Source organism: Protopterus annectens, chromosome 1.part1, assembly GCF_019279795.1.
Source record: "Protopterus annectens isolate FY-2018-M chromosome 1.part1, PAN1.0, whole genome shotgun sequence".
Lineage (NCBI taxonomy): Eukaryota > Metazoa > Chordata > Ceratodontiformes > Protopteridae > Protopterus > Protopterus annectens.
The window spans coordinates 418,880,975-418,898,368 of NC_056726.1; the positions used below are offsets into that span (position 1 = coordinate 418,880,975).

The following is a 17,394-nucleotide window of genomic DNA, read 5'->3' on the forward strand; positions in this document are numbered from 1 at the left end:
ATGGGCATGATCCGTCACTGCTTACAAGTCTACAAATTGACATATATTAAAAAAGCCTGCAATTTAGCTACGTCTGTTGAAGCTGTATAACCACTATGAACAGCTCAAAAGAACCAATGAAGGAAGCACACATGAGGCTTTGATGGAGGAAAAATACAAGCTATTCATGTTCTAGAAGGTATGTAAGATGCCTGTGACACATACTACTGCCATTCTGTGCCTGTGAGAAGAGCAAAACATCACTTCTTTACATCTAGCATGACTCATTTGAAGGGGACTTGAAGTGAATTTTGGGAACAAGAGTATAAATAAAAACAAACTCATAGTATAACAGTCCCTTTGGTGACCATTTTGTGGAAGAACATATTAAAATTGCTCCAAAGACAATGATACAGTGAAAAAGGCAAATTTATGAGTTGTAAAGTAGAGAGTTTCTCTATAAAAGAGTTTGGGGAAATATGGTTGGGTCAGCAGTGTGGGTATGTATGTGTATTGGAATCTGAAGCAGATTTTTGAGAGTTATTACTGTCTAAATCAAAGTAGTCCATCATATTTGCATGGACATAAAGGGGTATGATACTACCTCAGAAACTTGCTGCTATAGAGACTGAAGATTTAATGTGTTATACTGTCTTATTTTGGACTAATAGGCGTCAGGGTTTGATGATGAGTATACTTGTAGAGGGCAGGCGAAGCAGTGTTAGTTGCCCTTAATGGCATTTCTGGTGAACTTTCTAAGAGTAGAACAGGACCAATAAAATCTGAAAAGTTTGAAGATTTCCTTAGGTGCTAAGACTGATATTGCTGTTTTATGTTTTGCTTAACATCTTTAGTTAACCAGGAACATTTGGACCCTTTTAAACGTGTTAACAGGGAATAACTCATCTCAAATAATAAAAAGTTGGGTTGAGAAGTAGAAAGAGACTAAAGGTGGATGAGGCAAGGATTTGGGACCAATTAATGTTTTCTAAGTATGAGGTATTAATTGATGTATATGTCAAAATCTTTTCAGAACTGTGTTTAGTTTCAGGTCTTGTCAGTTGTCCACAGTGAAACAATAAGATAATGATCAGTGAAGTAGTTTTGTAGAATACTTGGTGTTTGCACATATCTTCCTGGCAGGTTACTAATACAGCATCAGGTTATGAGCCCTTAAAACGTAACATTCGGTGAAGAGATATTCAAGTTCAAGTTTAATTTTGACTTGGACATGATCAGATTAGGGTCAGATCAAGTTTTTTTTTTTTTTTTACTTTTTCATGCAGATAGATGAAATGGAAGGTGATCCAATCCTTGGTTGCTACAGGTGTACAGGTATAGGTAATGCAAAGTGTTGAGGTCTTGCTAAGACCTGTTTGGCAGCGTAGTTATTTTTTTGAGTTAGAGTTCATGAGGGCACCATTGTCAGTAAGAGACATTTGAAATCTATTCGGTTTTAAGTTAGGAATTGTCTGATAACAAGTGTGCCAGAGTGTTCATAGTGTAACCAGGCATGTAACCACACTAATCCATTACTGATACTTGCATTATTTATGTAAGCTATCCAAAGTGGTATGAGATTTGATGGTGGGGTAGTGTAAGCAGGATAAATCAGTGGAGGTATAGGTGTTGTGTAAATAAAAGACAGAAAAAAAGACAACAGGGAATATTTGAAGAAATTTATCCAGTGTTTGTTTTAGTATTACATGCTGAAGAATCAAGGTAGATATGACAACCCCTGTCTGGGCCAGTAATCAAGGTGCCTGAATCCTCACCACTGACAGTGGAGAGGGACATTCACTTGGAATACAAATGGATACACTCAGTGTTCCATATGCAGCTCTCTGCACAAAGTACAATTTCCCGTAAGAGCACACAGGGAACACACTCAGCCTGGGATCTGGATTTCTTTATATCTGTCTCCTTCCAGATCCACACTAAAACGTCCCACTGGTACATCTGTAGGGTTAGGTCCTCAGTCGAGTGTCCAAGCCAAGTCCTCCAGCACCCTCTATGCATGAAAATACTGAATATATATTTACAGTAAACCACAGAGTTCAAATCACAGGAAATATTGAAAATAACATGGATGTACAGACTCTGACAAATAAGAAAAATGATATCTAAACTAAGCTTCACTATATTTTTCTGACGGAATCTATGAGAATTACTCTTCCCTAATTGCTTAATAGAGCAAGGGAGATGTGGTGAATGGTCCTTCTTGTTGTCAGGCCCAAGACAGAATACTCAGTACTGAGAGATTTCCTACTGTAATGTCCAAAACATAATTTCCAAGATGGCTGGCAGAATGATCTCATCTGGTCACCTGACTCTGGATTCTCATAGTATCCCCCTTTGAAGCTGAGACTGGAATTTAGCATAGACGGCTGAAATACACACCTAAATGTTTATGGCAGTGCCCTGGAGCCATAAAAATTGTAGTACTTCCTCTTCTTTACAGAGGCTATTAAACAATGGCTTCTTCCAGACCTACCATCTCCAGTCCTATTCATCACTGTGGGATGCCATTTTAATAATTTAACAGCTCATTTAAATTTCCCTTATTTTTCTTAAAGTAAGCTAGCTGGTTAACCTCTGCTCTTTCAGAGTCCTTTGCTAATATATATGCATACAGGACACACTGTTGATACATTTTTCACCCCTAGCAACTTTACAAATACATTTTGATGTTCAGATGGCATACAGTTCTAACACATTTGTAACATAAGCATCTGTATAAATCAGTTTGATATTCAAAGGATATAATTCTTTACAAAACTATATCATCACATCTCTCCCCCATTCAAAGACTCCCACTAGTTTTTCAACTGACCGTTGCAAAACGTTGCTTGAGAGGAATGAGCCTGTGTGGGATTACATTACCCCATACCCTGTCTTGAGATTCCATCTGCTTTGGCATTGCTAACCCCCTACAGTGCAGCACTGTCATATCATTTGCATGTAACCATAGGCTTCACCATGGCAACTTGGGATTTTGCTGGCTCGCTGTAGCCATAGATCCCCCTCAGACTCCTCCTGCCTCCTACTGCAAATACTAAGCACAATTTCCTCCCTATCATGGTAAGGTGTCATCATCTTTATATGGTACATTATGTGCTCTTGCCTCCTGCCTAGCAGTTCTATCGTGTAATTTACATTGCTGACCTTCCTTAACACTTTGAAGGGTCCCTCCCAAGCTGTCTGCAGCTTATTGTGTCTGACGGGAATGAAAACCATCACCAGCTGTCCCACACCATACTCTCTGGCTCAAGCATTCCTGTCATACCAGACCTTTTTCTGCTGTTGGGCTCCTGCCAGGTTCTCCTGGGCCAAACCCACGAGCTCCCTAAGCCTTGTCCTGAGGTGCAGTGCATGTGTTGTAACAGACTCCTTGTGGGATTCAAACTCATCCTCCCACTTGTATCACAAATCAAATCTAAGGCCCCCTCACCCTGTGCCCATACAGCAACTCAAAGGGTGAAAAACCTGTGGATTCTTGGGGCATCTCCCTGTATGCAAACAATAGATGGGGTACATATTTGTCCCACTCTCTCTTAAACTGGTCTGCAAATGCTTGTAGCATGGTCTTTAGCATAGAGTTTAACCTATTCACAAGATCATTAGTCTGGGGGATGGTAGGAGGTGGTCTTTAGGTGTGTCACCTCACAGTGCTTCTACAGATGAGCCAGCAGGTCTGACATGAAATTGGTACCTCTGTCAGTCAGTATTTCTCTCGAGAAATCTACCCTGCTGAAAATCTCTAGGAAAGCATTTGCCACCTTTTCTACCTCAGTGGGGGACAGAGCCACTGCCTCAGGGTATCTAGTAGCATCATGTACTTACCACTAGCATATATTTCTTCCCTGTGAAACTTGAGGTACTCAGAGGCACCACAATATCCATAGCTACCCTCTGAAATGGCTCGTGAATCACAGGCAAAGGCATCAAAGGAGCTTTGACCTTGTCTCCTGGCTTGCCCACTTTTTGGCACTGCTGACAGGGCCTGCAGTACCCTGTGGTATCCCTTGCAATCCCTGGCCAGTAAAAGTCCTGCATAATGTCTCTTGGTATGTTTTATGCCTATATGATCTGCAAAAGGAAAGTCATGGGCTATGGCTAGAAGTGTCAGACAGTAGACTCTGGGCACTACCAACCGCTGTATTACCTCCCCCTCTAGCCCTTCCTCAGGGGTAGACACTCTGTACAGTTACCCTTTGTTCCAGTATACAGATTTCCCTTTTCCTTGAGTATCAGGTGCCTCCCAAGCTACCTCCCTCAAATCTCTTAGTATAGGGTACTTTTGTGACTCTTCCCAGCTCCTCTTCTACAGGAAGTCTGGTATCCTTTGACAATGGTGCCTCACTGTCAGCCTGGGTACTACTACTCACCTCTGCCCTTAAAGTCACCTTGTCCAAGGGAACATTAGTACCTACCAGCAGCTGTGGATCATCTTCAGGCTTACTCAGGGTAGCTCCCTCCTTGAATTAGCCACATCACCAGTCCTGGCTTCAGGGGGTGCAGTCTCTCTGGGTCTCCTCCAGGCTACCAGACCCCCCCCATACCTGTCTCCAAGCCTGCTTCCATGTCACTGCATGCAAACAAGGTACTGCAATATCAAAATCACTTTGTATCAAGACATCTGCAGGGATATCCTCAAGCATACGTACTTGATTGCTTCCTTTTCCACCCTCCCAGTCAAGGTGAACCCTGACCAAAGGCATTTGGAATGGGATCCCTCTTAAAGCTCTCAATGGAGTGGGTTACCCAAAACAAGTACTGCTCCTCTTTAACCTCTGCAGGCTTCACAGTGGTTATATCAGAGGCTGTCTCTCTCTTGGCAGTGGCCTGCTTTCCATCCAGCAAGATAAGATACAGACTCTGGTGGTAGGTTGGCATACCTGTTGTCTCCATACAACTTACCACTGACATTCTGTTATTCCCACTTGCTGACTTCCACACCTTTTGTAACCCACTTTGCTTCTGTGAATATCTAAATGATTTGTGGCCCCACTGGTTACATTTAAAACATTTAACCCTCAATTCTGGCTGTGTACCTGACCTAGTGGCTTACCCTGTTACTGGTGGACTCTGTTGGGGCGGTTTAGGCTGCCCACCACGGGTTCCCTTATAGCCATGTTCAGCACTGTGTATCCCTTTCCTGTGCAATGCTGCCCTGCTTGCTAAATAGAGATCCCCCTTTTTCTGGAGCTCAGCTGCAGAGTTGCATTCCTGGTCTGCCAACCAGATTCTCATATCCTCGGACAAAGTGCTAAGGGCTTGTTACCTCACCAAAAGGTCTGCTAACCTTTCAAAAGTGGTGACTTGACACCCACTTACCTATGGAAATAAGTGCTTAACTCAGCAATATAATCACAGACACTTTCATCTGCCTTGTATCTATCCTCACAATTTTTTTCTGTAAGCTTCAAGTGTGAATTTAAAACATTCCATTAAACACTTTTTAACTGTATCTCGGTTTAAGCAGTCAGTATCAGACAATTTAGAAACAGCAGTTATAGCTTTACCATTGAGTAAGGGGGTCAGCAACTGTACCCAGAGCCCTTTGGTCAACATTGTGCTGTTTTACATACTCTTCCAACTATATGAATAAAACTATCAAAATTATCACTCTCCATAAATAGAAGAAGTTTACTGACCTTTGTTGCTTCTGGGGTTCGGTTACTCCTTTCCCCATTACCTCCATGACCCTGGTGAAGGGCCAGTATTTCATTTTCATGTTGCCTCTGTTTCTCATTGTCTTTGTCCTCCAAATGTTGCATTCTTTCGCTGACTCTAATTCCATCTCTTTTGCCTGCCACAGTCTCATTTTCCTCAGCCTCCAAATGTCTCATTCTCTTTGCTGATTCTAATTCCAAACATTTGGCCTCCAGTTCAAGTCTCTCTTAACTCCAGATGTGTTTTCAAGTCCGCTGAGGAAAAGGTGAACTGTTCTGTTTCTGAGTGCTACACATGCCCAATGCCAGACTGGCTTTCGTCCTGGTTGCTGGTCTGTGCTGCAGCTGTGATTAAGGCTGCAGTCATTTCCCCTTTAGTCAGGTTGGTATGCACAAGTCCTTTGGCTTGCACATCTCAGCCAACTGGTTCCTTGTCAGCTTGCCATAATCCTCTGACATCCTTGCCTAACTTCCTAACTAACTATGCTAACAAAAGTAGATAAAACTATTGTGATATGAAACTCCGAATGTGTACTTTGTGACTGCTTGAGAGTACAAATACCTGCTTTAGTGGCTATTGCTTACAGGCTACAGAAGTTCAATATCCACAACACTAATTACCAATATGTGATGATCCCTCTCTGGGCCAGTAGTTAAGGGGCCTGAATCCTCACTACTGACATTACAGAAGGACATTCACTTGAAATACAAGTGGGTACACTGTGTTTCCAGATGCAGCTCTCTGTATCAAGTACAATCTCCCTTAAGAGCACACAGGGAACAGATTCAGCCCGGGGTATGGATTTCCTTATATTTGTCTCCCTCCAGGTCCGCAGATAAACTCCCAACTGGTACAGCTGTAGGGTTAGGTCCTCAGCTGAGTGTCCAAGCCAAGTATTCAGCACCCTGTCTGTGAAAAACAGTGCTTTGTGTCCCTGCCCCAAGTAGCTGACACACACACTCTTTCAGATGTAAATTTTCACACACACACACACACACACACACACACACACACACACACACACACACACACACACACACACACAGCTGGGCAAGACTAACACAGATTCCAGAATATAAGGTAGTTGCCACTGCCGTCAGCCATTCCACTGTCAGCTACCCTAAGCCCTTAACAAAGGTTATACTGAGTAATATTAATACTAATACTAGTGGTAGTAATTGACTAAGACAGCTAGGCCTTCTGGAGTGGCCCACACAGTGTCACCAAATAAATATAAGCGCACTCAAAGGTTAAATACTTTCTAAAAGGGACCCCCCACAATAAAAGTTTTAAATATATTTTATAATAAATAATAAAAGAGCATGAAAATACTGGATATATATTTACAGTAAGCCACAAAGTTCAAATCACAGGAAATATTGAAAGTAAAATAGATGTACAGACTCAGACAAAGAAAAACAATATCTAAACTAAGCTTCACTATATTTCCTTGCATGAATCTATGAGCATTACTATTCCTTTGTCAAGCCCCAAGACAACATACTCAGTACTGAGAGGTTTCCCACTGTAATATCTAAAACCTAATTTCCAAGATGGCTGGCAGACTGACCACATCTGGTCACCTGACTAAGTTCTCACAGTATCCCTCTTTGGAGCTGAGACAGGAATTTAGCATAGACCGCTATAATACACATCTGAATGTTTATGGCTGTGTCATGGAGCCATAAAACAACTACAGTACTTCCACTCTTCTTTACAGAGGATATTAAGCAATGTCTTATTCCAGATCTACTGTCTCAGGTCTGTTCATCACTGTGGGATGCTATTTTAATGGTTTAACAGCTCCTTTACATTTCCCTTATTTTTTCTTAAAGTAAGCTAGCTGCTCAACCTCTGCTCTTTTAGTGTCCTTTGCTAACATATATAGATACAGGACCCACGGTTGATACATTTTTCAACACTAGCAACTTTACAAATACATTTTGATATTCAAATGCCATACAGTTCTAATACATATGTAACATAAGCATACAATTCCAATATATTTGTAACATAAACATATTGTGCACATCAGTTTGATATTCAAAAGATAGCATTCTAAACAAAACTATAGCTAGCTATGCTGGCACTAGCCCATATCATCACCACAGTAGGTACACACGTTTTTGTAGTCTTTCCATTAAAGTGATTAAAAGAGAGAAGGTTAGCTAATTTGTAAAGTTGGGATTTAAGGATTTGGAAAAGGACTGCGGAATTTATCTACCATGTAAAACTATATAACATAAACTTTGTTCAGAATGCCATAGGTTCATAGATTAGTACTAAGCTAACTGCCCTTGCGAGCCATTTTAAGCCTAGCCAATTATCCCTTGTGAGACTCAAACCCTGCACCTTGTCTTTGTAAGGCAAACACCTTAACCATTAGGCCACCCTCCCAATAAAAAAAGCTTCACTTGTATCAAGATTATATTACCCCAGATGGGACTCAAACCCACAATCCCAGGCTTAGGAGGCCAATGCCTTATCCATTAGGCCATAAGAATTAAACATGTCTGTAATTGTAGCAGCAAGATACTTAAGTTTTAAATCGCTCTATTGGTGTCTATAGTTTTAAACCGTGTACTGTTATAGTTTTGTTTTCCATTGTAGGGGCTTGTTGTAGTTCTGTCTAACTCTGTGTCATTTGTGCTCCTAATAACCACCAGGCTGGGAAGCATTTTTATATAATTTTATGAGAAATGTTTCCTGCAGTGGCAGCCATTACTTTTTAATTCTGACTGTTTTTCTAGGTTTTTGTTCTTGTCCCTGCGTTTCTGCAGCTTGGAAACATTATCTCCTCTTTTCTGTACTTTATAGGTTGTATATCAACTGTTCTTCACTCTCCCAAGCTTCAGGATATACAGAACATACATGTTTTTGTTACCAGCTAAGAACAAGTATGCTGCAAAGTATATCACCAGTATATCTGGGCTAAAATGTAGGAGGGATTTTTTTTTTTTTTTTTAGAAAAAAATAACCTCACTCTGATTCCCACCTTTGGGGAGGGCTGAATAAGTCTATGTGGCTTAATATAATATAAAGTACTTGATACCTTCTTGTGGATGCATTTTTGGCATGGAGTATACATTAGATTATTTCTATCAGCCATTTAACATAGAGGTGTTTTACATGTCCCAAGCTTTATTGAAGGGATGCAAGGCGATATTGATGTGATCACCTTTACCAGGTTAAAAAAAACTTATTTTTTTGTTTTTGTCACCATGATAATTGCAGGAAAATTGCTCCTTTGAGAGTTCTTGGAAAGGGAAAATGGATACAATTAAAGTAGTTTAAGAGGTTCCCCACTGATATTTCTCAATTGTCAGTCATTCTGTATGCAGGTGATGTGGTCATTTACAGATCCAAGCCCTCAACCAACAGAATCAAGGAAAATTAGAAAAGAGTTAGACTTAGATGCATGGATACAAAATAAATGAAGCTACAGTGTAACACATGCTCCTTGGGGGCAGCAAAAATTAACAAAGGTTCTCCATAACTGGTAACTTGTCCTCAGCAATCAAGAACCAATTTTCACAGGAAGAGCATGCACCCTAGCTGGGTCTTTAGTAATATTGTCAAAAGACAGGGTATGAGGGTCTCTAGTTTGCATAATGATGAGAGCTATAAACATGGGTTGGGGATGTTGACATGAAATTTAAAGGACCGGGGGTATAGACATGGGGAGATCGATCCTATCCTGTTACAGATTGATGCATTAAGGGATGGGCAAACTAGACCGTACTTCTCCGCTAGACCCACAATATGTATTGATGGGGATGCCAGAAAGCCACAGGATGAAGCAGTGAGGGACGTTGTGAAGGTTTCCATGTAAACTAGAAATGCTAATAGGGTTAAGCAGGTGTTTGAGAAACGTTGGTCCCTTTTACTTACAGATGTGAAGATAGGTAAGATGGTTGGGGAGTTACCACATTTTTGTTTCAGGAACTGTAGATCCCTGAAGAATATGCTCTGCTACCCAGAGAGCTGTAACGATGATCTGAGTGGGGACTTGGGTATGTTCCCTAGCAATCAGTGCAGTTATTGCCAGTATATTATGGGTGACAGTACTTTTGTACATCCAGATACGCTTAGGAGTTTTAAGTTTAAGATTTAGAGCTGATTGCTCAACAAGGAATTTGGTGTACTTGGCACAGTGTGGATGCTGTAAACGATTTTATGTTGGAAAGACTTGAGGGAGCAGGTTAGGGAACATCTGTATAGTATGCAAATGCTCTTGCTAAATATGTTTTAGAGAGTGGTCCCACTCATGAGTTTAAGTTTAGGGTAGTGGAGAGTACTGGTATAAGTGTGAGATTGGGGGACATTGAAAATAGCACAGAAAGTGCAGAGTTACAGTAGATCTTGAAGTTGAGAGCAGATAAGGGCTCAGGACTGAATTGTGTTGTTTCAATCAAACCTGTCCTGAACTTGAGGGGACTGCCCAGGTAGTTTATATGGTTTAGTAGAGTACTTTTGTAGGTTTTCATTAACCCTTTTGTATAAATGTTGAGTGAGTGTGTATATTTTTTGTAGTTCCCTGTGTGCTAGACGTATCATATTGATGGAGGGGTTGTTGGTAGCCCTTTAAGGAGTTTTTAGGCTCCTAGTGATGTCATCGTGTTTTTACGCATACTGAAAGGGGAGTCTAGTCATGGAAGTTTGAAGCTGTGAGTAGCGTTTTTATTGGTTTATTTTACTTCACAATCTGCATTTAAAATCTGTTTTTATCATTCTTGTATTTGTAAAGGTCTGAAGAAGTCATCGGTGTGGTGGTGAAAGCGCTTACCTATTTTAAACATTAAAAAGTTTTTAGTTTATGTACGCTGTGCATCGTATTTCCGCATATTGTTTGAAAAATTAGAAGAGAGTTAAGACTTCTTAGATGCATGGATAAAAACAAACGAAGCTACGGTGTAACATATGCTCTTTGGGACAGCAAAAATTAACAAATGTACTCCATAACTGGTAACTTGTCCTCAACAATCAAGAACCAGTTGAAACAGTTGACAATTTTCTGCTACCTACGTATCCGACTAGAACATCAGTTAACTTTTCACCACTGTCTTAATATTACAATATTTAAAATTTAAAAAAAAATCTGTTCTGGTCCACAAAAATCTCTCACTTTTTTCAACTGAAATGAACTCCAGTAGGAAAAGGTGTACTTCTTGCCCAGCTGGAGTACTTTCTTTCCAGTCTCCACTACCTTTAAAAATCTCTGTACTTTACAAAACATTCCAACTAGATTTGTAAATTCATTACCTTTTCTTCCAAGATGGAGCACCATTGCCTTACTGTTAGAAAAGCGGCTACCAATAAGTTAGTGAACTTAATGCTTGCCAGATTAACTTATGTTCAAAGTATTAAAGTTTGAATCATTTCCCTTTCTTGCCAGCAGACTGACAATCAGATCATCCAGGTGCTATCTTAGATTCATCTATTTCTTAGCACCTGCTTTGCTAACCCCTAGAAATAAACTTGAGTGCACTGACAATAGCTCCTTCCTCTTTGTGTTTAAACTCTGGGAATCTCTAACTCCCAGGTTAAAGAAATCCAGTCGTAGTCTGTCTTTTGCTGCCCTTAAACACCAAAACCATGAGAAGGCAAAACAGATCAGTCATCAGAGTACTTCATTTATGAAACTGGAAACTCTTGCATATAGGTATGGATAGCAAGTCCCTTTTGTTTTATACACAGGTCAGGCATATTTTTTATCAGCCAATGGAGAAGTTGTTGATAATGGTTAAAGAGTTGAAGGATTTTATCTGGGAGTGGAAGAGGGCAAGAATCAAGTGGGATACGTTGATCATTCCAAAAGAACAAAGAAGTGTAGGATTACCTGAATGGAAGGTTAATTTTAAAACTACACATTTAAGGCTCTTACACGTAACACAAGCAGAAAGCTACAATTGAAAGTGGAAACGGATGATGATGAAACTGGGGAAATTCAAGAAATAAGGAAAGGGTGGGATTTTGGATACAGATTCTTAAAGAGAATAACAACAGTAATACAGAATGTTATATTCACAGAGAAGCAGAAAGAATTATAAGAAGTAAGCCAGCACTGGACTGGAGATTCTGTCGATAGGTATGAGTGCAATTAGAGGTACATAGACTAGGCAAGAGAGGGGCTGGAATTTACTTGAGCAAGCTGGCAAAGAAACCAAGGTATTTTGAACAAATAATTAAAGAGGGAAGAAGCCAATAAAATATTTGTACTGCAGGCTATGGATTGCCTTCCCTATCAGGGATTGATAGAGTATAGGCAAAGGGAAAGGGATTGAGGAGTTCTAAGTGAAAGACCTGCACTGGTTGAGTTTTTAGTTGAATCTAGGGCAAAAGTCACAGTTAAAAAAGGGATAATTAGTATGACATATAAAATATTGCATGGCAACTATATGAATCAATCAGAGGTGGTGAAAAAAGATTAGGAAGAGAGATTATGCAAGCAATTCACAAAGCAACAATGGAGGACATATGTATGCCTCTCAAATTTGCAACAAAGTCTAGATGATTTAGGATTTTTGCCTGGAACGGTTTTGAATAGGTACTTTTATACCCTGAGCAGACTTAAAAGAATTTTTCCTTGGGTGGATGGCAAATGTTGAATGTATAATGAGAAAGAAAAAGGTATCTGGAAGCATATGTTTTCAGAGTGTATTGAGTTGTCAGACTATAAAAATTCCCCACAGAGGACTCTTGCCTGAGCAAATGAGTGAACTAAGGAAATTGTTTTTGAGCTGGGATACAGGATCTGAATTACCTAGATATAGTAAGGCCTTGTTAAATTTAATTCTGGTGGCTGCCAAAAAGCAAATACTAAAAAATGGAAATCAAAGTCTAAACCAACCATATTTGAAGTAGTAAGTTTTGTAACAGAGGTAAGACGAGGAAGTGTGATCTTTAGAAAATGGCAGGAGTAACTTACATAGCAGAAAGTGGAAATTGTGAGAACAATACATGCAGAAAATGTTTTGGAGGAGGAATGGGGTTTAAAAGAAGACAGGAATTGAACAATTTATGTAATGTTTGATTATATTGTATAATGTTGGATTATTATATATACAATATATTTATTTTATTTTTATTTTGTATTTAACATTTGTTGACCAGGAAAGTCCTACTAGGTTCCACAGATCCTGTTTTCAGCGGAGGCCCAGGGAGAAATGCTCCAGAAGCATGTCTTTAGAATGTGGGAGGAAACCGGAGTACCCGGAGGAAACCCACGCAAACACAGGGAGAGCATGCAAACTCCACACAGAAGGCACCCCAGCCGAGAATCGAACCGGAGAACCTCTTGCTGTGAGGTGACAGCATTAACCGCTGCACCACTGTGCCACCCAAATAGATGTAATGTACGTTTCTAAAAGTGAAATTGTTAATATGCTTTGATTGCTTTTATGTAAATGTAGGTTTGCCTTGTGTCTCAAATGATAATTCAGTAAAGGTGTTTAAAAAAAAAGCACTTGAATTACTTGATCCTAAAACCTTTCCCTGTTTTAGCCATCTGTTAATTTCAGACTTCCTCACAACTACTGTAAAATGATTGATCTTCTTTTTAAATATCCACCACACCCCTCCACTTTTCCTCCTTTGTCTTTTATTTCTATTTTATTTTATTCTATTCTACTTATTTATACATGTACAGGCTGTATAAAAAGTAAATAGAAATGTAAAATAACTGTACTACAGTTGTATGCTTTATAAAGTTGTGCACTCACTTCACTAGACCTGGAACTACAAATGTTTTAGATGACATTATGTTCTCACTGAAAATAGTTTGCTGAATTCTTTGCTCCTTGTTGTACTGTACATTGACAATTCTAATTGAGTACTAGTATTCTGATGTTTTATTGCTGGTTGTGAACTACCCTGTAGTCCTGAAAGAGATCCTTTGGAATCTGTGCACCACCTTGGTAAATACAATAAAATAAAGAAATAATTTAGCTCTTCAGAGGTTTTGACACTACTCACATGACTGCATCCACCAGGTGGTAATAAACTCTCTGCTTCTCTAGCTTTCCCTTACTTGTTACCTTTTAATAGGGTCACTTTAGTCATGTGACTGCAAGGCAGACGATAGAGCACTAACAAGCATGTTTGACCATGTATTAATTCCAAGATCAACGCATTTCATAGTATTTCTCTTGCCCTGGCTGAAGGTGCAGCCATCTCAGAGTTAGTATAGTTAAATATGGGTGTGGGAGCCACAGGAGGGCAAATCTCTCCTTGAATGAAAATATAACAGTTGCTTAATAAGTTTTGATTTTAGCTCTTTACTTGTTACCTGCACATTAGTGTGTACTCCTTTTGAGTGCCTGTCTTTTGTCATTGAACCCAGTCTCTCAGACTTTACTTGCTATTGAAATATTAATTCCTCCATGTCTTGCTTTTGTCTGCCCTTTGTGAAGGCCTTAGCTAGTAGTCCAAATGGGGCAGTCTGATCTAGTTTTGATAGTACTGACTTAATACTGTATTGTTTCAGTTTTTGGTCATGAATCAGTTCCTTTCAAAAAAGTACCTCTGTATACAATATCATAATTGCTAATGTATACTTGGAAATAAAGCTGTGCTTGTAGGTAACGCTGTACTTTTTTAATTTTTTGGATGCTGTGTTTCTTTAGCATTTGATAATAGTGTTGCTTTGTCAGCTGTGTCAGTGTACGATTTCTGGGAGAAAGAAGAGGTAGCAATCATGGTACTATCTGGTATGACATGCATCATAGGAGAAGGTTCAGGTATAAACATGGGTTTTCAGGCCTTGTAACACTAGCCTTCCTCAAACCACATGCCCAAAAAGATCAGAAAAGTTTTTGGGGCATCCATGTACAAAACACAAGTGTATGTTGTACTGTACAGGTGCACCCCCCCCCAAAAAAAGACAGAACACTTAAAATGCAGAAGATTTGGCTTTACACATTCATGTTTTACTTATTTAAAATGAAGTACAGCTATGCATTGCCTTTATTCTGACTTTAGTCTAATTCTGTAAAAAAAACCCAAAAAATAAACAGTTAATGTTAAATGTGTACCAAATTTTCAGATTTTGCTTGGGACTCCCATTTTAAGAAATGCTGGCGTAAAAGAACTGATTTATTGTGAGTTTTGATAGCGTATTACCCAGCGTCCCCTTACGTATGTATTCCTTCTGTGATGGTGCCTCAATTGGTTGTTGCATGTAGCTTTACCTCGTCACAAAGTCTCTTATCTCAGGACCTGTATTGAACTGAATTATATTCAGTTGTATATGGAACAGGATGATTTCTTACTTCATAATTATTTTTCTCTTTGCTTTCCCTTGTCAGACAACTGAAACTCAAGAACTGCCAGAAGAACTTCAGAGTAAAGGTAACAATTTATATTTTGTTGCCATTTTTGTTTTTTGAAAATGTATTTAGTGTATTAATGTACAGCATGTAATTGCATTGTACTGTGAGGAACTCAGTATGTGATGTTATGCCAGCTTTCCATTTAAACAAAGAACTGCAACACTAATCAACATTTAAGCAGCTACCTCTGCAGAAAAAACATACTGTCCATTTCCTGAGATGTGTAATGTAGACAGAGAGAGAGAGTGTGTGCCATTGTCTGAACGCTTGGGTAATGAAAGAATGTGCAGTAAGACTGCAAGCTTGTAGAACAAGAACAAAGAAGTATAGATGTTACTGGAGAATATTTGTTACCACAGACAATCACTCTTGCAAATGTATTGATGGTCTGTCAGAAACACAAACTTGTAGTTGCTAAGTGCTACAAGAGAGTCTGTTGCCAAGATGTTAGAAAAATCTTTCTGCTTCAGTGGAAACTGTTGGAAGCCAGCCAGCATCGTAAAAACCTTTTTATGGAGTGAGCAGTGATAGAAATTCTAGAATAAAGGGTGGAAGGCAATGGATGGGTTTATTCAGATTAAAAAAAAAACACACTTTTACTGCCTTCTTGATTAAAACACAGAGCATCCTGTGGTTTAAACTCATAGTGGAAAATCTGGAAATATAAAGTGCCAGCAAGCTTTGTTTGACAATAGCTAAAAACACTGTGTTCAGCCTCTCGGTCAACCATTATCCAGTAGACATTAATGATCCATCTCACACAACTTTGCTTTTTACTTTTACTCAGGAAATGAGATTCCTCATTTGGGCCATAAACATAATGACATGTAGAACAATTAAACTAAAGAGTACGCTTTGTCATATTTCTTCTTGGGCTTGGTTAGCGACTCTGGTATCTGATGAGAGTACCTATGCTTGGGGGGGGGGGGGGCAATGATAGCGCTGTTGGCAGATTGCTCATCAAGCCATGGTGGAGGCTGGAGCTTACAGAAGTCCCTGGTCTGTGTGTGTGATGGTTGAGGAGGCATGATTGGTTTAGGGTTCAGGGCAGGCATATCCTAAGAAAGGCCCAAGGGTAGGACAGTGTATGTAATGCTTATGGCTATTTCAACTTTTCTGTCCCACTCTACTACAGTGGCCACAGCATGGGGGTGAATACCATTATAAAGTTGCTCTCCTTTTCCCTTTCGCTTCCTGATTGTCAAGATAACCTCACTTTGGAGAGAGGGTGGTTAGTACCAGAATCATCTAATAGAATCTGTAGAAGCAGTAACCAAGAAGCTGATGGTCAGCTTGAGCATGCTGAGAGAACCAAAATAAATTTTCTTGTAAAATCTTTTTTTTTTCAATGGGCAGTTATAAATTCTCCTTTTACACTTATTTTACTGTCTGGTTACTGTGGCAGTAATATGTGGCAAGATGTGGATAACAATGAAATTTACTTACTCCTGGCAACTAAATGCTCTGACTAGATGCTTGTCAGTCCCAGCATAGTCTGCATACCATCTGTCAAGGATACCGTAAACTCTGTTAACTGAAACTCAAACAACCAGAAAAATATTGAAGAAGTACAGTTCAGTATGTTCAGATTTTCATGTGTTGCACTTTCTGTTTTCCCTCCATAGAAACATACCTTACATTTTTATAGTTTTAAAAAGGAAGATACAAATAAATCCCCCCCCCCAACCTGAGAACAAGGGAAATCGCTAAAATGTCTACACTCACTCCATACTCACTCAGTCAGTTTGCATCAGATTGCACATTCTCTCACCGATCTCTCACACACACTCCATCTTTCATACATCTCTCTGATCTCTTGCATACAGTCCTTTCTGCTGTCATACATGCATTCACTCACTCTCTCCCTATTCAATTCATTCAGTTCCAATCCACTCACCGTGCAGCTGAAAACCGTTCCTCGTGCCATGGTTTGTAGCAGAAATAAAAGCTTAAAATATTATTCCAGCCAGGCTCTTAATTGCTGTAGTTCAATATTAAAATCAAATCAATAATACAGTGTTTATGGTGTGGTGTAGTATAGGGTACAATATTTGTCAGGTCTGTCTTTAATAGTAACTCTCAAGCAACCAGCAACTACACTTATCCGGCATCTGCCAATCCCCATGGATGCCGGTTAACTGAGAGTTTACTGTAATTGCTAGTGTATGCGGGGGTGGTGCTGCGGTAGTGTTGTTGCCTCACAGTAAGACGTTGTCCTGTTCGATTCTCAGCTAGAGGTCTTCTGTGTGGGGACATGCGTGAATGGGCGTACCTTCGTTGAAGGTTGTGCGTCAGGGCCGGCAACTCGGCATATAAAAATCTACTGGCAATCATTAGCGGACCGGAGTTCTGCTGTGGCGACCCCTAACTGGGAAAAGCCGAAAGACACAACAACAACTAAGTATATTTA

At 39.7% G+C, this 17,394-nt stretch overlaps 1 protein-coding gene across 1 annotated transcript in view; it reads left to right on the forward strand.

The window, feature by feature from the left end:
• ARFGEF3 (ARFGEF family member 3) overlaps positions 1–17,394 on the forward strand; it is a 2,280,599-nt gene that overhangs the window by 776,392 nt on the left and 1,486,813 nt on the right. The window contains exon 7 of the mRNA XM_044087095.1: positions 14,961–15,003. Within this exon, the coding sequence (XP_043943030.1) occupies positions 14,961–15,003 (43 nt within the window). The remainder of the gene's footprint in view (positions 1–14,960; positions 15,004–17,394) is intronic.